General features: G+C 50.2%; 1 protein-coding gene across 2 annotated transcripts in view; it reads left to right on the top strand.

Moving 5' to 3' along the window:
- The window catches only part of SCN5A (sodium voltage-gated channel alpha subunit 5), a 101,672-nt gene that overhangs the window by 31,256 nt on the left and 44,536 nt on the right, over window positions 1-25,880 (top strand). The window contains exons 6-14 of one of the 2 annotated variants that reach the window (XM_057301688.1): window positions 4,648-4,739; window positions 8,522-8,752; window positions 10,265-10,328; window positions 11,679-11,820; window positions 12,341-12,538; window positions 13,581-13,760; window positions 14,406-14,777; window positions 19,441-19,573; window positions 20,524-20,762. In XM_057301688.1, coding sequence (XP_057157671.1) covers window positions 4,648-4,739; window positions 8,522-8,752; window positions 10,265-10,328; window positions 11,679-11,820; window positions 12,341-12,538; window positions 13,581-13,760; window positions 14,406-14,777; window positions 19,441-19,573; window positions 20,524-20,762 — 1,651 coding nt within the window. Of the gene's footprint in view, window positions 1-4,415; window positions 4,508-4,647; window positions 4,740-8,521; window positions 8,753-10,264; window positions 10,329-11,678; window positions 11,821-12,340; window positions 12,539-13,580; window positions 13,761-14,405; window positions 14,778-19,440; window positions 19,574-20,523; window positions 21,357-25,880 lie in introns of those variants that run through there. The other variant, XM_034956141.4, reaches the window with a different exon arrangement.

The following is a 25,880-nucleotide window of genomic DNA, read 5'->3' as shown; positions in this document are numbered from 1 at the left end:
TGGTGCCCTTGACAAGAGAGGTTCCAGTGGAGGAAAAGGACATGCACTTGGTTAAGGAGGGTTCAAGAGAGAGTGGGAAGAGAGGAGGTGTGGCAAGTACAGACATCTATTTTGCGGGGCTTGCTATAAAATGGGACTGAAAATGGTGTAGTGGTCAGTGCGGAATGTGGGTCAATCAAGGGAGGGCTTTTAAAGAAGGGGGGTATCTTTGCAGGCTGGTGAAAATGATCCAGTAGAGAGAGAATGCTAGATGATGTAGATGAGCAAGGGGATTGCAGGAGCAAAGCCTGTGAGCTGGCCCAAGAGGGTGGGAATGCAGTGCCAAGGGGGAGCATCGACCTGAAGAGTGGGGAAGGCTGAATTTCAGGTGGAGATGGAGGTAGATTGATAAGAGTTGATGATGAAAGGAAAGGAATTTCTCTTCTGATTGCTTCTATTTTCTCAGTGAAATAAGAAGCTTGATCATCAGCTGAGAACAGAGTGGGGAGGCACATCTGAGGTTTCAGAGAGAGGGAGAACTTTTCATGTCAGAGCCGAGGAGGTTGCACTGACTTGGGAATGGAGTAGGGTTGCCAGGCTGGGCCCTGGGGGTGCCCTGTGGGTGGGAAGCAGTAATCCACAGCAGTGTCCTGAGGCTGGGTGTCACAGGAAGGAAGGTGGCTTCGGGCAGGAGAGGATACACCGTCTGCCTGAGCCTTTCCTAGCTCCCTAACCTGGAGCCTGGGCAAGACAGTATCACCACAGAGGCAGCCCCAGATCCCAGGAAAAGTCATTGCCCTGGGCCAAGCTTTGGCTCAGGCTGTGTCTCTGGGAGATGCTCTGAGCGACCTCAGACCCTTAACAAGTCCTCCTGCCCTGTCTCCTGGGAGAATCCTGGTTTCATTCCCAAACCGCTTCTTTCACTGGGAGTCACAAAGCAGGTGTGCCTTCCTCACCGAAACCTGCTTGCCTTTGCTGTGTGCCAGGGCCGAGGCTGACAAGACAGAACTCAGCCTCAGAAGCTCAGACACTCTCCACGTTTCCAAGCATCTCACAGAAATGGCACATCCACTTCCCGTAGGGCTGTGTGACCCATTGGCACATCAGCTGTGGGCCCTTGGCTGGCCTGGCCTGGCAGCTTTGATTGACAGGGATTCTGGCTTTGAAATGCATTCTCTTAGAGATGCAATGGTTCAGTAACAAGGGACTCTAGGATGATCAAAGGAGATTTGAGTGAAGGGAAACATTCCATTCAGTGGAATCCTCCATCTGACCTCCATTACACAGATGGAGAAAGTGAGTCTCACAGAGAACCTAGCACTTGCCCAAAGTTATAGACTGAATCAGAAGCAATGCTGAGACTAAAACCAAGTCTCCCAACTCCTAACCATGGGATGGATGGGAGAGGCACCCCAAGTCTGATGTTTCTGCTGGGGTGATCCTCCACCCCACTGATTTAGAGGCTGTGGGAGGGTCTGGGGCAGGGTGCTGGGAAGCCTGCCAGGCTCAGGTTGCAGCCCTCCAGCCAGAGCTCTTCCTGTGGCCCCACTCACAGAAGGGCATTACCTGCTAGTTAGCATAGCCTCCCACCTTCTGGGGTTGTTATGGAAACCAAACCTGGAGGGGAAGGGAGGAAGGGCAGAGAGGAGGGTGGCAATTCCTGCAGTCACTAATGGCGTGGGCTTCACCATCTCAAGATAAGGGAGGGGCAGGAAGAAGGCTTCCCTGCACTGGGGCTGGTGATGGGATAGGATTCTCACCCACCACCCTTTGCTCTTTCTGCCCCTGTCTGCTGTCCAGCTGTCTGCCTCTGGCCAGCAGCTTAGCCATCACTGAAGGAGCAGACTGGCCTGGAGGAGGGTTTTGCCAGCCTGAGAGGGGCAAAGCTCTGACCCCTCACGTGACCCCACACTTGCCACCTCTGCAACTGGCCCTGTGTCATACCAAGCATTCCTCCAGCCCTGCCACACTCAGAGGACCCAAAAGAGGCCTCAGTGGGGATCTGGGTAGAATAAAAGAGGCAGTAGCCCACCAAGTCACCAACATGGTCCCAGACATTCCACACCCTTACCCTGTAAGTCCTCTTTTAAGACTTCCTCTAACTCATGATTGCTCTCCCAGACAGACACACGGCCACCAGCTGCACTCCTATTTCCAGCCACTCAGCTGGCTTTGCAAGCCTGCCAGGAGCACAGATATGGTCCTCCCTTATTCTGTCACTAAGCTGTCCTTGTCACCTTGGGACACCAGCTGCCTAGAAGGCAGACAATGAATGGAGGCCAAGCACTGTCTGTGCTGGGGACACTGTGCTGGGGGCAGGTTCCACCCTGGGACAAGCAAAGACAGGCAGAATATAAGCTAGAGATAGGCAGAGTTTTCAATGGAGACACCAGGGGACAGACTGGGTCTGTAAGGGACAGGAGGGAAGCAAGGACTGTTGAAGCAAGGACGGTTGGTTCCCTCTCTAACCTGCACAGTATTCCACTCACTCCCTGTAACTAGAAGAGACAGCCTTGAAACCAGTATCCTAGGCAAGGGGAGCTGCTGTCCTTAGCCACACCCGGTAGAACAGCAGCCAGAAAAGGGGCCCAGAGCCTCCAGCAGGCCAAAGCCATGTTTCCATGGGATGGCAAGGTCAGCAATATCCCAGGCTCAGCCAGAAAGTCCTGTGGCAGCACCATGTCTGGAGAGAGACCGAGAGAAGAATGTTGGACAGAGCCCTGAGAGTCTGAGCCGTCGTGGAGAATGGAATAGCTCTCAGAAGTTGAGAGGGAACTTGGATCAAATTAACAGGTGTATATGAGCCAGAACAAGCACAGTGACCTCTGCTCCCCAGCAGATGATGGGACTGCATCTGACTGCCACGCTGGAGAAAGATGTACATGCTGAAGTGAATACAGGAGACGAAATGGAAGCCACACCACAGAAAGGGTCTGGTGTCATCAGAGGAAAGCAAGCTCTGGCAGTGTGTCTGCTGACGTCCCATCTGTGTAGGGCTTTGTGAGTAAGGAGAGATCAGCATGGTGCATAGGGCCATGTGAAGATGGAGGGGCTCCTCCAGTGGACATAGAGAAAGCTGGTGTCAGCCCAGTGTCAATTAGAGCCAGACCTGTGGACCCCAGGGCATTAAGCCCCTTGACTCAGCTGGCCAAGTTCTTTCCTGTAGATATTCAAAGCCTGAAGGGGAATTGGGAAGCTGGGAGCAGACTGGAAGGGCCTGGAGGTCCAGACCACCCAGCAGAGTGAGTCTGGCAACAGTGCCAGCCCACCCTTGCACTCACCCAGAGCCACAGGGCTGACGTCCTCTGTCTGACATCACTCAGACACCTGCGTCAGACGCACTTGCTTAAACATCAGACATCCCAAGTCCAATGTCCTTTGTTAAATACCAGACACCTTAGGTTAAATGTCACACACCCTGGATGCAAAGCCTTTGATTAAATGTCACAAGTCACTTGCCACTGTCCTGATGGCCTTGGTCACACACTGTCTGTGGTCCTCGTGGTCATGTGGCCCATATACTGCATGTCCTCATGCTCTGCTTGGTCCCTGCCCCCGAGAGACCACCTTCTTACTTCTGTCCCTGTGGAGGCCACAGATGGGCAACTGTCCAAGTTCCAGGAGGGGGCCCACAGCCACTTGCCCTGCTGATCCTCACTCGGACCCAAGCAGGACAGACCCCAGGAAGGGCATCTCGCTTCTGGAGGCCACTCCTCCGGTGGAGACCCAGGGCCATCCCTGGAAGATACCAAGGGTCTGGGGGTGGGACTGGTGGACTTGGGAAGGCGCTCCACTGCCTTGGAGCCCCTCATCCTGCCCTTTTCTCTTCTTGTGTTGTTCCTTGCCTGTGAGTAGTTGGAAGAACAGATATTCAGGCAACCTCTCTTCCCATCTTCCAGTGCTTCTGTCTTGGGAACTCTGTTTTTTCCAATGAGTATTCAGGCCACTTCCACCTCGTGACTTCAAGGACTTCTGAGCCAGGCACAAGCTGATCAACAGATCACAGAAGATGTGAACCAAAACTAGGACCAGAAATGCACTTGCTTCCTGTATCACCTGACCTGAGCCTCCTGGAAAACAGGCTTCCCTCTTCACTCTGATGTGTCCCCAGCCCCAGACCCCACATGTGGTTTCATGTCATGGGTCCCAGTGGTGTGGCGAGAGTGGCAGAGTGGTTGCCTTCTAGCACCAGTTATCCTTAGCACCATCACCAAGAGAGCCACCGGGAAGCCTGCTGTGTGGACATCCTTACGGCACTCAAGCCGAAGTCCTATGTTAGGAGGGTTGAAATCCAGAAGAAAACCTGAGGGAGGCCCTGGGCTATCCACAGCACTGCCCCCACCCCCGTGGGAAGGGGCCAAGGGAGAGGGCTGGTCGGGGAGGGCAGGCGGCGGTTCTGCTTTGTAATTCCCAATAACTGTGGTTTGATTCTGCAGGTATGTATCAGAAAATATAAAACTAGGCAATTTGTCGGCTCTTCGAACTTTCAGAGTCCTGAGAGCTCTAAAAACTATTTCAGTTATCCCAGGTAAGATGCCCAGGTTTGCCTCTCAGATCTCAGCTACAAGTGACTCTCTCTCTGTCTTCCCCACCCCCTTTCCTCCTCTGACTGTGTGTCTCCTATTGGTGTGTTGTCATTGTCTCGTGTGTGAATTTCCCTTGTTACAGATACACAACTGAATTTGTGGACCTGGGCAATGTCTCAGCCTTACGCACCTTCCGAGTCCTCCGGGCCCTGAAAACTATATCAGTCATTTCAGGTGAAAATCAGGTTAAACACCAAGGCTAGAGGGATACGCCTGGGCCTTTCCAGCCACCTGGGAGCCAAGGCAACCCTCCGGAAGGCCCTTCGAATGTGCCTGTCACCAGAATACCTTTCCCAGGGCTCAGGTGCCAGGGGCTATTGGCAGTGGACATGCCTGTCCCCCTGGAGCCTCAGAATGGGCTTCAGGCTGCCCACCCCAGCAAAGCCCACTCTCATAGACACCAGGGGGCACAGAGCACCCCACGGTGGGGCCTACATTGAACCTAAATTTTTTCCAAGATAGTGGACTGCTTTTCCAAACCACACTCAGCTATTTGAATAGCTAAAAGTTTTACATGAATTGCTTCAGCCTGAAATGTCAGATTCTGATGAGGAAACCAAAAGAAGTGTGTTTGTGGGAACCCCCACACACACCCGGAATGAAAGAGGAAAACTCCAGCACGGTCTTTCATGACTGAGTGCCTCGGCCCGCCTTGTGCCCCATCTGGTGATAGAAGTAGGGCCAGAGCCCCAGCCCCATTTTGTGAAACAAAGCGTAATCTGTGGACAGGCATCATCGGGCCTTGGTGTCTAACAGCCCTCGCTGCATGGTGCGGTAGAGGTTTAGCAAACCATGCATGGTAGCCTCAGGAAGAAATTCTCCTTGACAGATGTTGGCAATTGCATCTGGGAAATCTAGGCCCAGATAACGTCTCTAGAAACCATTCCATCCATCCATCCAGGAAAACTCTGAAAAGACTTGTGATTTCTGAGCCTGGTTGTGTGATGGGCCGGTGCTGAAGCTGAGTTCCACCCAGGAGACATTCCTATCCTAAGTTTGTATTCCCTCTCCCCAGACTCAAAGCTCCTCCTGTTTGGAGGAACTTGCTCTGGAGGGGCAGTGCCCAGAGGTTCCTTCCAGAAGTCTTTTCCGAAAGCAGCCACACTTAGAACTGGGTAAGGCACCTCTTTTAAAAAGACAGCCCAGCAGGGCACAGTGGCTCACATCTGTAATCCCAGCACTTTGGGAGGCCGAGACGGGTGGATCACTTGAGGTAAGGAGTTCAAGACTAGCCTGGCCAACATGGTGAAACCCCATCTCTACTAAAAATATAAAAATTAGTTGGGCGTGGTGGTGCACGCATGTATTCCCAGCTACTTGGGAGACTGAGGCAGGAGAATCGCTTTAGCCCGGGAGGTGGAGGTTGCAGTGAGCCGAGATCACGCTGCACTCCAGCGTGGGCAACCGAGTGAGACTCTGTCTCAAAATAAATAAATAAATAAATAAATAAATAAGGCAGCTGGAGATAGGTTGCATGCCATCATTCTAGGGAGGTGTGAGAGCTGACGGGAGGATCGGTTGAACCAGATGGCTACATCCACTCCTGATGTGGAACCTGGTGGCTCCCAGGCCTGCATTGAGCTATTGTCGCCCCCAAGGAGTCAGAAGCCCTGCTCTAAGCTCCAATAAGGAATCTGGACTCCCCCTGGTAGGGCTAGTTATCTTGCCAGAGCAGCCCCCAGTTATGCTATGTTCACATTGAGCTTTCTGGCCTCTAAACCCACTATAGTATGTTCATAAGGGCCGCATCTCCCCCAGAGCTCCCACAAGTGGCCCAGACCCCTGCCAAGGGCCAGTAGCAAGGAGGCAGTCTGCTCCCGCTCAGTCCCATGGAGCCACCTGCATTGAGACAGACATCATGGACCTTGGCACACGTAGACTCAGAAACCACATGGTCTGTCCTCTAGGGCCCTGGGGAGAGCCTCACAGGCACACACCCCACCGAAGTAGACAAACACACTAACCACAGGACTTAAGGCATATTCCTGGTGTGTTTTATAAGAAAGATTTACAAAGGGAAATATTTCTCGGTCCTGGGGAAAAGGAGGAAGCCCACCAATCTCGGCCTAGCTCCATGGGACCTCTTCGCAGCTGCCAGCAACCTAGTGAGCCAGCAGGCTCTGAAAGCGGCCAATAGAAAAATGCCATGGTCGGCATTATGGAAGGCCCTCGGGAGGAGGTGTCCTCTGAGCTGAGTCTGAAATAGCCCTAGTCCTCTCTAGACTCAGTCGCTTTTCCATAAAATGAGAGTGAAATCAGAATTGGTGATTTCCAAGGGCTCTTCCACCCAGCCTGTTAATTCAGTGGCAGGAGGATTTCCCAGTTGATCTCCTGGGGCCAATCCCTTCCTGGGTCTTTTTAGAAAGAATCCTGCAGTTTCGTTGCAACCATTCTTGCCAGAAGTGAAATCTATCATCAGTATGAGAAATGTTCAAAGGGGTGAGTTACCCTTGGCCACTATCTCCACAGACCAGGTCAGGGGGTGCTTTGCTGGCCTTGAATGGGATACTTCAGGCCAAAGAGACTTTAGCCTAACAATTGAGGCAGAGACCAGTTTGGGTATTCGAGCTGCTGTCCATCAGTCTTCACTTTGTTCCCTTCGAGACATGCAGGTCTCCAGCCCAGTAAACCCACCAAAGGGTACAGGAAGCTCTGTTACAGATGAGGAGCTCTGGACCATGAAGAGCTTGTGAATCTCACCACCGCCACTACTCTGGACCCAGACCTGTGAGGTCCACCCACTGCCCAGGCAGTTGCCAACATCTGCCAGGAACGATTTCCACAAGGAAGGCTGAGTGCCTCTGAGCCCTGGGTGGGCAGCAATGTCAGTGGCACCATGGGGAGGTCATCCTCTCCCCATCTTGTGTTTGCTCATCATGGCCTCCCTGCCTGTGGGTCACAGGCCCAGCAGCAGCAGGCACAGAAGCCACAGGTGCTCCTAACACATTAACCGGCTGGACAGTGGATGGATGGAGCTTAATCTGAGATCTGGCCGCTTGGGACAGGGACATGAGGGGCAGGGCCCTGCCGCTGGCAGAGGAGCCTCCTCATTCCCCATGCTCTGCTTGCACTTGTCCTAGGACAGTCGCTAAGGGCCAGACTGGTGTCTACACATGCTTTTCTGTCATTCTGCTATGTGGTGCTGGCTTCTGCAGGGAGCTAGGCTGTGCAACTAACAGAACACAGCCTCTCAGCTATGGGGAATGGGATGGATGGGGGTGTGGGGAGGTTCTAGAGGGACAGGGCAAGTGAGAAGATGCAATGCAGGTCAGTCCTGTTCCTGAACCTTCCCTAAAGGTGGGCCTGAGCCAGCGCAGGCCCCTTAGACATCACCCACCGTGACCCCGCCAGACCGTCACCCACAGCCCCCAGCACACACCTGACCACAGCCCTCAGCCCCTACCCGACCAGACCCTGGGCCCCTAGTTTCCTCCAAACAATCCACACTCCCTGTACATCAAATAGAGCCAGCCCCAGCAGTGGGGCAGGAGGACCCCCAGCAGGAATGGCTGTATTTCTCCCCATCTCAAGATCAAGGCTGAGGCCCCTCAATTGCCTCCATCTCCTTTTCCATGGACTACATTAAAAGGGGTAGGCTTAGCACACCTTCAGACTAGCCAAAGGGGGTCATGCTCTGAGTATGTGTTGTCTCAAGAAAGCAGCACTTTCCACACCCATGCCATATATTTGGCTGGTGAAGAGCAAAGAGGAGCAGGCTCCCTCTGAAACTACAAAGCCAGCCTAGACTCCTGCCCAGGGAAATCAGGACAGAATCTCAGCTGTGAGGAAAGTGGGGCTTGGGTCTCAAAGCCCAGGAGAAGCCTCCCTTATTCTGTCCCCACCTCTGGTTGCCTACTCTGGCCCCACCCCAGCTCAACTCAGGCCCAGCCCCCCACCAGTGGAGCACAGAGCTCGGTGCCCCTGGGTGACCCCGTGCTTGTTCTTGCCTTCCCCAGGGCTGAAGACCATCGTCGGGGCCCTGATCCAGTCTGTGAAGAAGCTGGCTGATGTGATGGTCCTCACAGTCTTCTGCCTCAGCGTCTTTGCCCTCATCGGCCTGCAGCTCTTCATGGGCAACCTAAGGCACAAGTGCGTGCGCAACTTCACAGCGCTCAACGGCACCAACGGCTCCGTGGAGGCTGACGGCTTGGTCTGGGAATCCCTGGACCTTTACCTCAGTGATCCAGGTGCGAACTTGCTCTGCAGCTGGGGAAGACTTTGTGAGACCAGCAGACCGGGGTCACCTCCCACACAGGCGTCACCAGAGGGCAGGCCTCCAGGGCTGTTCAAGCCCTGCCTGATCCCCCAGAGACCCAGACAGAGGACAGACGGGTAGCAGACTTAGGGCCTGCCTTGTGACTTCCCAGGCTAGACGGGGAGGCAATGCTTGAGGAGTGGAAAGTATGGAGTTAGATAGAGGGCCAGTTGGCTGTGGCATTTGGAGATGGGACTGACCCTAGAGTGTTGCAATGGCAAGGTGACCAGCCTGCCCACAGAGTGTCAGCTTAGGAAAGGGGTGGACATGGAGCCAGCGTAGTTGATGAGGCTTCAGAGTGAAGCCCCACCTAGCTGGCATGGAGATTTCCCAGTTGACGTCAGTGTTCCTTGCCAGGATGCTCGTTCCGTATACGTGTACCCTAGAACCCTGCAACAGGGTTGGAACAAGCCCAATGATTGTGCCAAGTTGTGTGAGCCCCTCTGTTGTTTCACTGCCCCGTGGCTCACACTTCCATTCTCCAGGCTGATGGCCAGCACCACTCTTGACTAGAGCCATTGGTCTGTTTCGGAGGTACATGCTGCTGCAAGGCCAGATTCCAGGCCACAGGACCCTGGGCCAGAATGACCCTGAGGGCCATTCTGAAGTTAGGGCCTCTTACATACACCAGCAGTCCACTTTGGAAAACGAAACATAGACACTCAATGAGTAGTTCAGCAGTGGCCTCGTAACAGTGGTTCTAAAACTTCCATGTACACCCAAGTCACCTAGAAGGCTCTGGAAAACAGACTTCTGGGCCCCACCCCTAGAGTTTCCGAGTCAGTAGGTCTGGGTGGCAGTCAGGAAGTTGCATTTCTAAGCAGTTTCCACTTGATGCTGATGATGCTGGTTCGAGGACCATGCTTTGACAACTGTCGCCTAAGACAAAGCCAGGTAATGGTGAGTGTTGGGGACTGATGACTGCCACAGAAAGGAGAGGACAAGACGGGCGGTCCTGTCTGGTGTAGCCCCATCCGGACAGACCACAGCGTTAGCATGGTGACTATTGCAGGCATCACTTCCAGCATTTTATGTGGTGGAAGTGAGTACAGAGCTGGGCAGTAGCCGGCCAAGGCCCCACAGTGACTCGGCAGCCAAGCCGTAACTGCCCAGACCCTTGCCTCCTGGCCTTGGTGGGCCCCCTGAGTGGTTTCGGGTAGGGTGCAGAAGCTTCCTGTGGGGACAGCTGAGGCCCTGCCCAGGGCTTCCCGTGTCTTCTGAGAGCATGGGGGCACTGGCAGCAGGATGTCTGCAGAGGAACAGGAGGAAGGCCAGAGGCACAGCCAGAGTTGCCTGAAGCCTGGCCAGGCAGAGGGCAGGGGCAGGGAAGGGGCAGAGAAGAAGGAAGACTGCTAGTGAGGTCTCCACCTCCCCAGAGCCCTGGATGCAAGGCGGAAGCTTTTGGGCCAGAGTGCCCCTCACCAGCATGATGTTTCTCTTACAGAAAATTACCTGCTCAAGAACGGCACCTCCGATGTGTTACTGTGTGGGAACAGCTCTGACGCTGGGTATGTGGCACCTACCACCCCGGGTCTCCTTGTCCTGCCAGGGGAGTCTCCTGGTGTTTTCTCAACTGACTGTATTTTCTATTTATGCCCTGACCCCAGGGACAGCGAGGCCTTCTTTTGTCTCCCTTACCTGCCAGGACCCTTCCCCAGCTTCCCCACCTTGCCCCCAGCACAGAGGAGACAGCTGCTGGAGAAAGGTCAGGGACAGAGCTGCAGGGAGAGCTAACGGAGCCCTGAAGGTGGGCTGGGACTGAGGGATAGCCTGGGATGCCTTCTACAGCCCCCCAACCAGCCCACCCCCAGCTCCATTCCCTTCCAGAAGCTCCCCAGAACTGCTCCCTCCAGCTCCAGTCTTCCCTCCCTTGCTGCTGATCTGTCCCTTGGAGCGAATGTGGTTTCTCCAGCAGCCTGGACTTTCCTTGAGATGCCCAGTAGCCATGTGCAGCTTCCAGGGCCCTGTGCACACCAGGGCCTGGATCACTGTGACAGTGCCATGGAGTGTTGGAGAAGGGGGTCACAGAGGGCCACCTCAAAGGAGAAGTACCAAGTTTGTTGCCTCCTTCCTGTCACCAAAGAGATTGTCTGGAGGGTCTTGGGGCATTAGCAAGACACAGAGGTCCCTTGGATGCATCCATCCACTTGCTAAGTCCCTCGTGTGTGTGTGTGTGTGTGTGTGAGTGTGTGTGTGTGTGTGTGTGTCATACACACATACATGCACACATGACTCCAGACCAGCATTTCCTCTTTGGAGAGAGGCTATCACCTCCAGCTCTGTGAACTGTGAATCTGCCTCACTGAACCAGTGGCTGTGTGCACAGTTGTGCAAATGAGCTCCTGACATGGCCAAGCCCCAGCCCATCCCCTCCAGAATCATTTCTCAACCCCATGGCCCTGCCTTTGCCCTGGGCTCATCCTGTTCAGCTCAGCCGAGGCTCACTGCTCTCCCCAACCCTGCTCTCCCCCATGCCCATGCTGTACTCAACTCCTCATGGGGTAGATGGGCAGAGGAAGAGACATGAGCCAGGCTTGTGTGCTTCCTCTCTGTGAGGAGAGGCAACTTGATAGTAGCTGGGGATGGTGTGACGTATGGGCAGAAGGGAGCTTGATTTAGGCCTAGCAGAGTACATATAAGAAGAGTAAAGAGGAAGATAGTGTCCCAGCGGGAGGCACAGCACGAACAAAGTCACGGAGGCAGGATCCAGCAGCGTGGCACTAGGTTTGTGAAGCTCAGCTTCACTGAGCTGTGGGGCATAAACTGGGTTGCCCAGGGAGACAAGTCCGGCCCAGCAAGGGTCTCAAGGGCAGCAGACCCCTGACGGCATGGAACAAAGTCTCTGTGTGTGGCTGCAGGACATGTCCGGAGGGCTACCGGTGCCTAAAGGCAGGCGAGAACCCTGACCACGGCTACACCAGCTTCGATTCCTTTGCCTGGGCCTTTCTTGCACTCTTCCGCCTGATGACGCAGGACTGCTGGGAGCGCCTCTATCAGCAGGTGTGTGTGTGCCCACAAGGGACAGCAAGTGTGGGCTCAGGGTCCAGGCTACACAAGTGACTAGCCAGAAGTGGCCCCAGCAGCCTCCCCACTGGTGAGAGCTTTGGAGGGGACAGGGGACAAGGACCCTTGATTCTGAGGGAGAAGGGATCAGCAGCAAAGAAACTTTCTTTTTGCTGGTGATGAAGTACCAGTCCCTTTGTATAGGATGCTCTCTGCTCTGTGAGTGGGACACTCTTTCTCCCTGTAGGATGGAATATTCTCCCTCTGTGGGCACAGCATGCCCTGAGTTGGGTGGAACATTCTGCCTCCCTCCTCGGGTGGGACACAGTCCCGCTGTGTGCAGGTCATTCTCCTCTGCAGGTCAGTACATGTCCCTCTCTATAGGTGGGACATCTCTACCCTCCTCCCTAGGCTATGGCTATTTGAACCCCTGGCACAACTAGACTAGGTGACTTGGAAATGCCATAACCCAGAAGGGGCCCCAGTGAGGGTGACCTCTGCCCCCTTGCTCCCCCAGACCCTCAGGTCCGCAGGGAAGATCTACATGATCTTCTTCATGCTTGTCATCTTCCTGGGGTCCTTCTACCTGGTGAACCTGATCCTGGCCGTGGTCGCAATGGCCTATGAGGAGCAAAACCAAGCCACCATCGCTGAGACCGAGGAGAAGGAAAAGCGCTTCCAGGAGGCCATGGAAATGCTCAAGAAAGAACACGAGGTGGGTGAGCAGTGCCACCAAGGAGCCTCTAAGCCCTCACCCGACTGTAGGTGCCTATAGGTGGAGTATATGCCAGTTAAAGCTGGTGCCTGTGGGCGTGGTACATGCTGGGTAAAGCTGGTGCCTGTGGGCATGGTGCATGCTGGGTAAAGCCGGTGCCTGTGGGCATGGTGCAGTGCCTGCTGGGTAAAGATATTTTCTGTGAATGTGGTATCGCTGAGTAAAAATTTGGAACCTGCTGGGTTAAGACGTGCCTGTTAGTGAGGAGCCTACTAGGTAAAAGTGACATCTGCTGGGTAAGGTGGGTCCTATGAGTGTGGCTTGTGCTGAGTAAACTTGTTCCCTATGGTCGTCATGTCTTCCAGGTGAAGGTGGCGCCAGCTGGGTAAAAATGGTGCCTGCTGGGTGGTAGCTCCTGGGTAAAGATGGTCCCTGTGAGCATAGTGCATGCTGGATAAGAGATGCATGTATACATGCACATAGTTTATTCTGGTCAAGGGATGCCTTCTGGTGGGGTAGTGAAGAAGGTCCAATGTCAGAGAACAGAGCTGTCTCAGAAAATAAGCACTGACAATGCTGCCCTAGCCATCCCTAGTCCCCCACATGGTGGAGCCTGGAGGCTGGCTATAGAGTGAGCTATTAGAAGCCAGAGCTATTAGAAGCATCCACTTGTTCTTCTCACTACCCCATGCCACATCTTCCAGTACACTTTTGGCCAGCTAAACCTTCTAGAAGAGCCTCTGCCTTCTGGTTCTGCCACTTCTCTGCTCATCTACACCCACCTCCCACCTGTTCCACACACTGCCGTCTTCCAAGGCTGCCCACTTTAGCCACTCCTATCTTCCTTCCTGGATCTTGATCTTTCCCAAAACATTCTGGGTCTGTCTGAGTTTATCTCCATGATGTCCTCATTTTGGGGTAGGTGTGCAAGTCCACTTACTGATAGGGAAAACCAAGTCACTGAAAGTTGCCTGGCCTGCCTGAGCCTGAGGCTGCACAAAGTCTCAATGATGGAAACATCTGTTCCTCCACTCTTTTCCAGGCCCTCACCATCAGGGGTGTGGATACCGTGTCCCGTAGCTCCTTGGAGATGTCCCCTTTGGCCCCAGTAAACAGCCATGAGAGAAGAAGCAAGAGGAGAAAACGGATGTCTTCAGGAACTGAGGAGTGTGGGGAGGACAGGCTCCCCAAGTCTGACTCAGAAGATGGTCCCAGAGCAATGGTAATCCCAGCTGTGGTTCTAGCTTTTCCAGGGTGGGTCTGGCATGAAAATCCCATCATGCTAGGCCCCTGTACAGTCACAGCCCCCATGGTTGCTCATCTCTGCCCTTCCTGTTTCCCATGGCCTTCCTTAGAGTAGGGGAGCTCTGGGCAGAGGGACAGGGTAGTTTTGGGTGTTGTGATATCCCCAACCTGAGGCCAGTATCCCGGTACTAGAGCCGGGGCTGGGGGACGAGACCCCATGGTATGGGTTGGTAGGAGTTCAAGGACATGCCCATAAGAGTGAGGGGCCATTCTGAGTGCCCCAGGTCCTCCTCAGGCTGGGCCTGTCTGCAACACCAGGAGCCTTCCTGCCTCCTTCTCCCTTGCCCAGCCTGAGCTCTAACTCCAAGCCCAGTTAAGTTTCAGGCTCCCAGCTCCAGAGACATAGATTTGAGGGGAGTAGACATCCCAGAAGATACAGGATTATCTCTAACCCCACATCCCCTCTTCCAAATACCCCCGGCCCAACCCACCCAGTTCCTGTGTGGCCAAAAAAGCCCTCAATGCTCTGAGAAGTTTAGCTGAGGCCAGTGGCACAAAAGACAGGCTGGGAGCACATGAAGAGCACATGTCATGGTCGTGTCCCCTCTCCTCGTGCCCTTAGAATCATCTCAGCCTCACCCATGGCCTCAGCAGGACTTCTATGAAGCCACGTTCCAGCCGCGGGAGCATTTTCACCTTTCGCCGGCGAGACCTGGGTTCTGAAGCAGATTTTGCAGATGATGAAAACAGCACAGCGGGGGAGAGCGAGAGCCACCGCACATCACTGCTGGTGCCCTGGCCCCTGCGCCGGACCAGTGCCCAGGGACAGCCCAGTCCCGGAACCTCAGCTCCTGGCCACGCCCTCCATGGCAAAAAGAACAGCACTGTGGACTGCAATGGGGTGGTCTCATTACTGGGGGCAGGCGACCCAGAGGCCACATCCCCAGGAAGCCACCTCCTCCGCCCTGTGATGCTAGAGCACCCGCCAGACACGGTGAGCCAGCCCCGAGATGCAGGCACCACAGTAGGTCTGGTCTCCCAAACTGATCACCAGTGCCAAGTCCAAAAATACACGTCAAATATTTGTTGAGCACCTACTGTGTGCTGGGCTCTAGGTGCATAAACTTACAAAAAAAAAAACTGGGCCCTCATAGAGCATCCATGCTAATGGGGACAGACAGACAAAACTCAAAAGAAAGCCAGGTGTGATGGCTCACGCCTGTAATCCCAGCACTTTGGGAGGCCGAGGTGGGGAGATCACCTGAGGTCAGGAGTTCAAGTCCAGCCTGGCCAACATGGTGAAACCCCATCTCTACTAAAAATACAAAAATTAGCCGGGCATGGAGGCGCGTGCCTGTAATCCCAGCTACTTGGGAGGCTGAGACAGGAGAATCACTTGAACTCAGGAGGCAGAGGTTGCAGTGAGCTGAGATCACGCCATTGAATTTCAGCCTGGGCAACAGAGTGAGACTCCATCTCAAAAAAAAAAAAAAAAAAATCAAAAAGAAAAAATGTCTATATTGTGTGTAATGGTGATAAAGAGGGATGATAGTTAACTATGTCACAACTAGTAAAGCCTTCATTACCATCATCTGGGGAAGCCTGTTCCAGGCACAAGGAACAGCAAATGTGAAGGCCCTGAGGCAGAACTCTGCCTAGCCTGTTGGAGGAGATGCCACGAGGTCAGTGTGGCTGGAACAGAGGGAGCGACGGGGAGAGAAGTTGCAGTGACTGTTACAAAGGTGATAGGAAGGGACTGGCCAGATTGTGAAAGGCCAATCAGAGCTTTGGTCACTTAGTCAGTTCTATGACAGACTGATGGCTGCCCAATCAGCCATCAGGTGTCCTTGCTGACCCCAGGCCCCCAACACAGTGACCAGAGCAGCCCACCCAGGAAAAAGCTGAACATCTGGCTCAACCCCCAAGGCCTGCAGGGCGCACTCGGAAAGGAAGGTAGAACAGATGGGAGGCTTGACCAGGAAGGTGGAGGATGGCCTGAAGATGCAGGGCTCCCAGCCACGTGGCTTATTTTGTGCCACTCAGACTCTCGCTCAATCTGTGGGACTTGGTACAGGTTAATTAATCTCTTTGTGCCTCAATTTCCTCATCTGTAAAGTGAAAATTATATGCCAGCAAGTTGTGGTGAGGACTGAAAGAGTGCAACTAGGTCCAGTGTTGAGACCCATACTTGCCTGGTGTTAGAGCCATTAGTATTATCTGTTATTGGTATTAGTAAGCAGGAAGGAGTGAGGATCCTGGGGTACACTGCAGAATGCCCAGGGCCCCACACTCCTCTGGAGCACAGGGTGAAGGGAGGAAACTGGGCACCCCTGGGGGCAGACCACAGCTTTAGGTAGAGCTGGGGAGGCCCTGGCCCATCTGAAGGGTGGGATGTCTAGTTTCCAGGAACACTAAACCAGGCAGGTTCAGCCCTGGAGCCTCAGCCTCATGGAATCGGGTCAGCAGCTGGGAGCGCTAATAGAATTTCCTAATCTCATTAAGGAGAAAATCATCTCATTGTACTGCACATGTCGGGAGGAATCCAAGTTCAAGCACTTCATTACCAGGAATTCTGACTTCACCCATTCTCACTTCTGTGGGGCCCATTTGTAACCTTAAAGGGATTAGCAGGCCAAGACAGGGTCATTTGCAAAGTTAAAGGAATTAGCGAACCAAGATGGAGACATTTGAAGAGTCAAAGAGATTAGCAGGCTGCAGGCCCCTGGGAATGCCTTCTGTGCTTCCACTGGGTCCCCAGTGAGACGTTTCTGCCCAGTTCTAGTCTGAAAACAAAGCACAGGGTTGGGCACACTGTGGGTGCCTAATCAACAAGGATGGGAAGGAAGGGCCAGCCCAGCAGACAGCTCACGTTCAGTTTATCCAGATTGGGAGGTAGGGGCTGAAGACTTACTTTGCCCCCTGCTTGTATGAGACTGCCTGGTTCCAAAAGTCCAGATGGAGGTGGGAGAAGCACACTGAATATCCATTCCTTTTCTCCCCCTACATGTTAAATCTCCATCCTCATTTCCTGTGGCCACCTAGCAAGTTAGGAACAGAGCTGGAACTCTAACCCAAGCCTTCCGATTGATTCCGAAGAATTTATCCATCCAACCAATATCTATCTAGTGCCAGCCTGCCATGTGGCGTGCCAGGCAGTGTTGAGACTCCAGGGTTATAGCAGTGAACAAAGAAGGCAAGATCACTGTCTCTTGGAGTTTATACCATAGTTAGGAAGACAGTAAACTGATCAATATTTTCAGGTAGCAATAAGTCATGTGATAGAAAGCTGCTAAGGGGAGGGATGAGGATGAGGGCTATTAGAATACTCAGGAAAGGCCTTCCCAAGAAGGTAACATTAAAATTGACAGGCAAATGATTTTAGGGAGCCAGCCCTAAAGATGCAGAGGAATGGCGTTCAGGCAGAGGGAATAGCAAGTGCAAAGCCCCTGAGGAGGACACATCCAAAGGATGAGAGGGACTAACAGGGCCAGGTGTGGTGAAACGTTAAAATGAATTTCATGAGTTAGGATTTGGACTGTGCAGGGCCTTCTAGACCATAGATAAGTTTGGATATACTGTGTGAGTAAGATGGGGAGGAGTAGGGTGGGAGAAGTTGTTGAACAGAGGAGTGACATTATCTGATTTACTTTTTAAAGGAATCGCTTTCTACTATGCAGAGAATACAGGGATGAGAAGAAGAAAAGAAGCCAGTTAGGAGGCTGTTGCAGTGGTTTTGGGAAAGAGAAGATGACTGCCTGGACTAGGATGGTGTATTAGTCAGCTATTATAATAATAATGCTGTGTAACAAACTACCCCAGAAGTCAATCTCTAGCAACAAGCCTTTATTCTCATGCTCACTTATCTGCAAGTTAACTACAACATGGCCCATGTAGGTTAGGCTTAGCTGGGAAGCCCTGCTGCAGACTGCATGCTGGCTGGGCTGGGCTCCATGCTGTGGGTTAGGCTCAGGGCTGCTCTGCATCTTTGTTCTGAGGCTCAGGCTGAAAGGGTGACAGCTATCTGGGGAAGCTCTTTTCATGGAGAATTCCTGGAGCACAAGAGCAAGATAAACAGCACTAGCCCAGTTGAGGTTTCTGTTCACAGCATGTCCACTAACATTCTGTTGTCCAAAGCAAGTCATTCATGCCCAGGGCAGGGAAGTTTAATTCACCCTCGGTGGGAGGGGAAAGAGAGTGCATATGTGCCAAGTGATAACCAAACTATCATAGATGGCAAAGAAGGAGGGGAGAAGTTGGGAGAATTTAAAACTTGCTTGTGAGTTAAGCTGGCCAAATTCATGGTTGCGTTGGACCTAGGGTAGTACCATTGCACCAGCCACCTCAGCCCTCTCAGGTGCCTCCACTTGAATACTTCCATGACTGGGAGCTCACTACCTCCCTAGGCAACATTTCAGAGCAGTCCTACCAATGGCCGGGATGTCCTTAACTTGAGCCCAGATCTATTTGGTACCCACCCTATGCCCTGCTTCTTCTACCCTGGCTAATCTAGGCCCATCTTCCCTCTGCCCTATGAAGATTAGAGTCTTGCTATTGCATGCTGAACAGCTCAGCACCTGGGCGTGGTCATGCAGGGCCCTGCTGAAGTGAAGGCTTTATTGGCCCTCCTTGGTTCTGTGGGAGGCTCCAGGTAAGCCTAGAGAATGCCTGCCTGCCACCTCCCTTCACCAGGGCTGTTTCCAGGCCTGGGTTTTTTACTGATAAAAATGGTGCATGCATGGTGAAAACAAACCCCACAGTGCAGAAGTACATGAAGTGAAAAGGGAACTTCTCCCTCTTTTTCCCCTGCCCCACAATCCCATTCCCCAGATATGTCCACTTTAATTATTTGGTATGCATTTTCCAGATCTTTTTCTTGTTTTTTCATCAAACTGTTTGTCTTGGAGATGTCCGCATGGGAGCATCCAAAGAACTGCCTCGTTCTCTTTGTTGTCTATCAGAGCCCAGAGTTGGACTGTGTCTATAATTGATTTGAATATGGTTGCTATTGATTGGTGTTTTGTTCTTATGGTATTAGGAACACTGCTGCAATGAACATCATTTATGTGTATTTTTGATGCACATGTGTAATTATTTATGAAGTTAGATTACTAGACGAGGACTTGAGGGCCAATTTAAAATTTTCTTGGTAAATCCAGCCTAACTGCCTCCACAAAAGACACAGCCCCCCACCAGCCATATGTAAGCGTTGTACTTTATCCTTCTATTAGCATTATCTTAGAGCATGTTAGATTTTTTTTTCAGCTTCTTTATGCTCTTGACGCTAGGAAACTTGTGGTCAGTTAAGACTCCCAGATCATTTTTGCATGTACTAATGTGTATGGCAGCATCAGGCTCAGGGAGGACCTGTGATATGTGTAGCTTCCTGACCACACTCAGGAATCACTGCTGATGAGAGGCAGTGAAGAAGAAAGAAGAATGAAGGAGACAGTGATTGGGAGGAGGGGTGGAGGGAGTTCTTAACTGGGAGGGAGTTGGGAACAGAGAAGCCCAGCATCCAGTGTCCCATCAAGACCTTCATCCTATCCCTGTGGCATCCCCAGCCTGAGTCTGGACCGGCCTCCCCAGGTCCAGCAGGACAGGAGCTGGGGGCAGGACCCTTTTCCCCAGGCTGACGCAAATCTCCTGATTGCACTCAGACCACGCCATCGGAGGAGCCAGGCGGGCCCCAGATGCTGACCTCCCAGGCTCCGTGTGTAGATGGCTTCGAGGAGCCAGGAGCACGGCAGCGGGCCCTCAGCGCAGTCAGTGTCCTCACCAGCGCACTGGAAGGTCAGCAACCCCAGGTCATTTAAGCACCCCCCACTTCCGCTGCAGGCACCCTCACCTTTATCCCAGCCTGACCCAGGCATCCCCCATTTGTCTTGGCCTGCTTTGGACATCCCCACACTGTCCCAGCCTTCTCTGTTCTGTGTAGCCTTGCCTGTCCTTCCATGTCTTTTCATCTGTTTCAGCTTGTTCTCTCCTGGGTATCACCATGCCTGTGTTTCTACCAAATACTCCCACATCTGGCCTGTCCCAGATGCTTGTCAGTCTCATTCCATCGTCTCCCAACCATAACCATGTCTATCTAGGACCATCCTGTCCTGAGCATACCCATGCCTGTTCTAGCTATTCCCATATCTACTTCAGACTATTCCAGGCATCCTACATCTTTCCCAGCCATTCCTGCCCTAGGCAACTCCACATCCCTTCCAGTCTGAATGGGGCACCCCCCATCCTGATCTTGTTCCCTCCTATCTCGGATGTATTCTCATCTTTTCCAGCCTGTCCTTGGCATCCCCTCTCCCATTTGTCCTGACACATCCCAGATGTCCACATCTGTCCCTGCCCATTCTGTCCCAGGTGTCCTCGTGTCCGAACTTGCATGTCCCCATTACTGTCTCATCATTTTCAGCCTGTCCTCCCCTGAGTGTCCCCAGATCTATGTGGGACTGTTGTCTTAAGCAGTTGTACGTTTGTCCTGATAATCTCTCCTGTCCCCATTTTCCCCATCTCCATCTTTGTTTCCTGTCCCTATGGCCCTCTTCTCTCATATTTCCAGATTAAGGAGCCAGGACACAGGCCACCCACTCCCTCGGCCTTCCCTGCTCCCACTGTCCCGCTGTCACCTAGCAGCCCTGTCATCTCCCAGAGCAAGTCATAAATCTTTCCTGGAAGGTATTCCAGTTACATATGACTCAGTCAACAGAATCAAACTAACTCATTGGCTGTCCCCTCAGAGTTAGAGGAGTCTCGCCACAAGTGTCCACCATGCTGGAACCGTCTCGCCCAGCGCTACCTGATCTGGGAGTGCTGCCCGCTGTGGATGTCCATCAAGCAGGGAGTGAAGTTGGTGGTCATGGACCCGTTTACTGACCTCACCATCACTATGTGCATCGTACTCAACACACTCTTCATGGCGCTGGAGCACTACAACATGACAAGTGAATTCGAGGAGATGCTGCAGGTCGGAAACCTGGTAAGGGCTGCCTGCAGCTGGCTCTCAAATGGGCATCCTGGCAGGAGGGGACCTCGGGCAGCTGGCACAGCCTTCTTGGGTAAGGAAGAAGGGATCCTGCACACAGAAGGATCTTTTGAGGGTGGGAATCATCATAGAGGACATCTTGGAGGAGGGAGGGAATCTCAGGGTCGGCTTCTAAGGAGCTGAGAAATGTAGATTTGGAGTGGGAGGGTGGAGTGAAAAGAAGTTTATGCAGATGCCCAGAATCTAGAAAACAAAAGTGAGCTGGGGGTAAACCTGAAATGTGTGGAGACTTGAGATTTTGTAATTTGTAGGTGGAGGAGAATGCGTGCAGAAGGAAGTAGTTCTCTTATGGACGGAGCTTGCATCAGTGTTGTTGGATGGGGGAAATTGTGGATGGATGGTTGGATAGAAGGAGGGAAGGATGGATGGATGGATGGATGGATGGATGGACGGATGGATGGATAACTGGGTGGGTGTAGTAAGTAAATCAGGCAGAGCCAGATTTGAATTCTGACTCAGCTCTTACTAACTAGCTGATCTCAAGCAGTTTACTCAGTAATTGGCCCAATAAATATTTGTTGAATTCAATAAATGTGAAATTAGTATGACAATATCAACCTCATAGGAAGGTAATGAGGACTGTATAAGATAATGTGTATAATATGCTTGGCTCATAGATTGATAAAGAGTAAGCACTCAAAACAAATGATAGCTGTGCTATTGTTGTTGTTGTTAGACTGCTCCTGGAAGTCAGAATGTCTGGATTCTAATTCTGATTTTTTTTTTCTTGATACCAAATCAAGTCCTGCCTCTTTATTATACAGATAGGGAAACTGAGGCCCAGAGACAGGAGGGATGACATGGCAGGGGCAGAGTTGGTCATCTCTCAACTCCCAGGACAGGGCCATATTGGATCAGTCGAGGTAAACAGAGTCAGCCCATCTTTAGAGGATCCCAGGGCAGAGTTGCCATGAGCCCACTGGCCTTAAAAAGGAGCTTCTGAGATCATCATCGAGGTTGGTGTGGGGGTGGTAGGGGGACTTCTGGCCCCATTTGATCTAAGCTTGCTCTTACTGAAGACCCAGCCTGTCTCAGGCCCAGCTGTTCAAGTGACCCACCATAGGCAGGTAGGTCTCTCACACTGTGGGGTATGAGGATTTTCTTTTCTTCTTACTTTCCAAACCCAGGACTCTAGGTAGTTCTCTGCGGGGCCTATTCAAATTTTTTCACCAATTTGAGTCAACTTGCTGTAATTTTACTTTTCTTTCCTTCTATGTGCAAACAGAAGGCAAAGCTACATCTCAATGGGTAGAAGTCTCATGGCACTGTTGGAAATGTTGGGTGGTCTTCAGATGGTAGTTATGCAGGGTTTCAGTTGAGTGTGTTTTTATCAGGTTGTGACCATTGGGTTGGACTGAGCAGCAAGTTAGGTGTGATGAACAGCACTGGTGGCTTCACTGGGTCAGCAAGTTGTAGCTGAACTGCATTGTATTAAACTTGTCGTTAAAATATTGATAACAGGCAATGTAGTTGTGTTATAGCTATATTTTGTTCTGTTTGAATAGCTTTATTACTAATACGTAAGGTTTTGATTTTATTGCATTTAATATATTCTAGGTAGCTTAAATATTAAGTGTTAAGAAACAAAACCATAAAAATAAGCACGAGTAAATAATCAGCATGGGAAAAGCCTTTCTAAGCATGTCTCTGAAGACAAATTCCACAAAGGAGAAGACTGATAGATTTAGCTAACTTTTTAGCCCATCACATAAATAAAAGTAAAAGGCAAATGAAACTTCTGTTTCCAGCAACATTATGGACAAGAAAATCTGAAAAGTCTCCTATTAATAAACAATTTAAAATACAGGAAACATCCTTTGAATTACATAGCTAAGTGCATGAGAAAGTACAGTAGTTCCTCTTATCCACAATTTTGAAACCATGGAAACATGGTTTCAGTTACCCATGGTCACCTATGACGTGAAAATATTAAATAGAAAATTCCAGAAATAAACAATTCATTAGTTTTAAATGGCACACCGTTTTGAGTATTATGATGAAATCTCACACTGTCCTGCTCTATTCTGCTCCGGGACATGAATTGTCCCTTTGTTCAGCGTATCCATGCTCTATATGCAACCTATCCATTAGTCACTTACTAGCTATCTCTGTTATCAGGTAGACTGTTGTGGTATCACAGTGTTTGTGTTCAAGTAACCCTTATTTTACTTAATCATTATTCCCCAAAGCAGAATAGTAATGTTGCTGGCAATACGGATGTGCCAAAGAGAAGCCAAATATATGACAAAGAGAAGTTGTTAATCTCTTATTGTGCCCAATTTATAAATCAAACTTTATCAGAGGTATGTAGATTTAGGAAAAGGCATAGTATATATAGGGTTCAGTAATATCCATGGTTTCAGGCACTCACTAGGAGCCTTGTGGGAATGTATTCCCCGTAGATAAGAGGGGCTACTTTAACAGAAACCCCAAGTGCCAAAAACAAAAAAAAGCTTAAAAACCATAGCAGTAAACATGTGAAATGGCTCTGTGGTTGCCCTGGGTGGGGTGGGGAGGTGTTGATTTGCATAATCTGGAGGCTTGGATTTTAATGAGCATGTAGAGACAAGACATTCAACCTTGGGACAGTGTGAGTAGGGGTTGAAACTGAGTAGCCCCATAAGGATATGACTATACATTCAGAAAAATGGTGAACCAGAAAAAACCTACACACAGGCCCTGGGAAATGATAAAGAATCCCTGTCTTAGCCAGGGCTGGAAAGGAAAAAAGTAACCCCTGAAAGGCTTGTGACTATGGATTTGGCCTTATACAGATTTGGGGTTCAAATTTACACCTGAGTAGTCCTGGAACCTACATCTAAAAAATTAACATAGAAAGTGATCCTAGAATGATGTCTTGGGGCCCCTAAAAGGGAACAAAACTTCTCTGGAAGGACACACCTTTAGCCCAGGTCAGGCTGGATTTCCCAAATTATAAAACACAGAAGGAAATATTCCACCATGAGGAAGAGTCAGCAGACATACACACACGCAGACACAATCAGGTTATCCCCTTAAAAATGTCACATAGTAGAACTGCTTGATAGAGATGATAAAAATGTTCATAATTGGCCAGGCGCGGTATCTCACACCTGTAATTCCAGCACTTTGGGAGGCTGAGGCAGGCAGATTGCTCGAGCTCAGGAATTCGAGACCAGCCTGGGCAACATGGCAAGACCCTGTCTCTACTAAAAATACACAAAAATAGCCGGGTGTGGTGGTGTGCACCTGTGGTCCTAGCTACTTGGGAGGCTGAGGTGGCAGGATCACTTGGATCCCCAGCGGGGCCAAGATTGCAGTGAGCCAAGATCGTATCACTGCACTCCAGCCTGGGTGACAGGACCAGACTCTGCTCAAAAAAAAAAAAAAAAAAAAAAACCTTCATAATAACTAAAGACATAAAATAAGGGATTAAAAACATAAGAAAATAATACAACTTTGAAAAAGAACCAAATAAAATCTCCAGAAATGAAAAATATAGACATTGAGATTAAAATTTCAACATACGCATCAAATAGCATATTAATACAGTTGGGAAGATAATTAAATGATTGTAAATTTAGATCTAATAAAGTTGCCCAGAACGTAATGTAGAGAGATGAAGAGAAGACATAGAAGAAAGAAGGAAGAAAAACATATCTGACATTATTTTCCAGATTATGTTGTTGTCTATTTAGATCATTTTAGAAAATCTACAGAGAAGCTGTTAGAACTAATACGAGAGTTCAACAATATTAGGGGGTACAGCCTCAGTATTCCAAATAGTGTTCCTAGTCACCATTAACAATCAGCTGGAGAAAATAAATTTTTAAAGTTTCCACTTATGATCACAATAAAAACTATGAGAAATTTAGCAATAAATAGAACAAAAGATATGCAAATTTCACATGAAAAAATTATGAAACTGCCGAAAAACATAAAAGAAGACATAAAAGTAGAGCGACGTACCATTTTCATGAATGAAAGTATGAATATTGTAGGGATACAAATTCTTCCCAAATTAACCTATAAGTTCAATGTAATTCCAGTCAAAATCTCAATACTTTTTTTTAATGGAACTTGACAAGATAATCCTAAGACTCATATGGAAAAGTAAAGTAGATCAAGATAAATTAAGGACTAAGGTAGAGAATTTACCATAGTATGTTAAGATATCTTATAAAGCTAAAAATATTATAGTATTGGTGCAGGGGTGGAAAAACAGATTGTGCTACAGAATTGAGACCACAGAAATAGAACAATCCATATTTGGTGACTTGATAAATAACAGAGGTGGCATTATAAATCAGTAGGAGAAGGCTGGACGCAGTGGCTCATGCCTGTAATCTCAGCACTTTGGGAGGCCAGCCGAGGTGGGCAGATCACCTGAGGTCAGGAATTCGAGACCAGCCTGGCCGACGTGGTGAAAGCCTGTCTCTACTAAAAATACAAAAATTAGCTGGATGTGGTGGCATGCACCTGTAGTTCCAGCTACTCAGGAGGCTGAAGCAGGAGAATTGCTTGAACCTGGGAGGTGGAGGTTGCAGTGAGCCAAGATCACGCCACTATACTCCAGACTGGGCAATAGAGTGAGACCCTATCTCAAAAAATAAAATAAAATAAAATAAAACAATCAGTAGGAAAAGAATGGGACTGTTTAATAAATGATGCTGGGAGAATGGTTATCTGCATGGAAGAAAATCAATTTAGATCCCTACCTCACATCATATTCATAAATTAGATGCAGGGGAATTGGACTTAACACCTAAATGTGATAAAGCAAAACTTTAAAATTTTTAGAATAAAAACAAGCAAAAAAGCTTTAAGATCTTGGGATTGGGAAGGCCTTCAACAATCCAAAAAGCTTATATCATGAAAGAAAAGATTGCTAAATTATAAATTATTAAAATTTATAATCTCTGTACAACAAGGGATGTTACAAACTAAGTGAACTCACTACCACAAACTGGAAATTGATATTATGATAAGTATTTAACCAGAAATACATGGAATCCAGGCAATATTGAAGATTTACACATCAATAGGAAAAGAGGGATAGTGACAAAATGATAA

Source organism: Pan paniscus, chromosome 2, assembly GCF_029289425.2.
Source record: "Pan paniscus chromosome 2, NHGRI_mPanPan1-v2.0_pri, whole genome shotgun sequence".
Lineage (NCBI taxonomy): Eukaryota > Metazoa > Chordata > Mammalia > Primates > Hominidae > Pan > Pan paniscus.
This window is presented reverse-complemented; position numbering and strand designations above follow the sequence as displayed.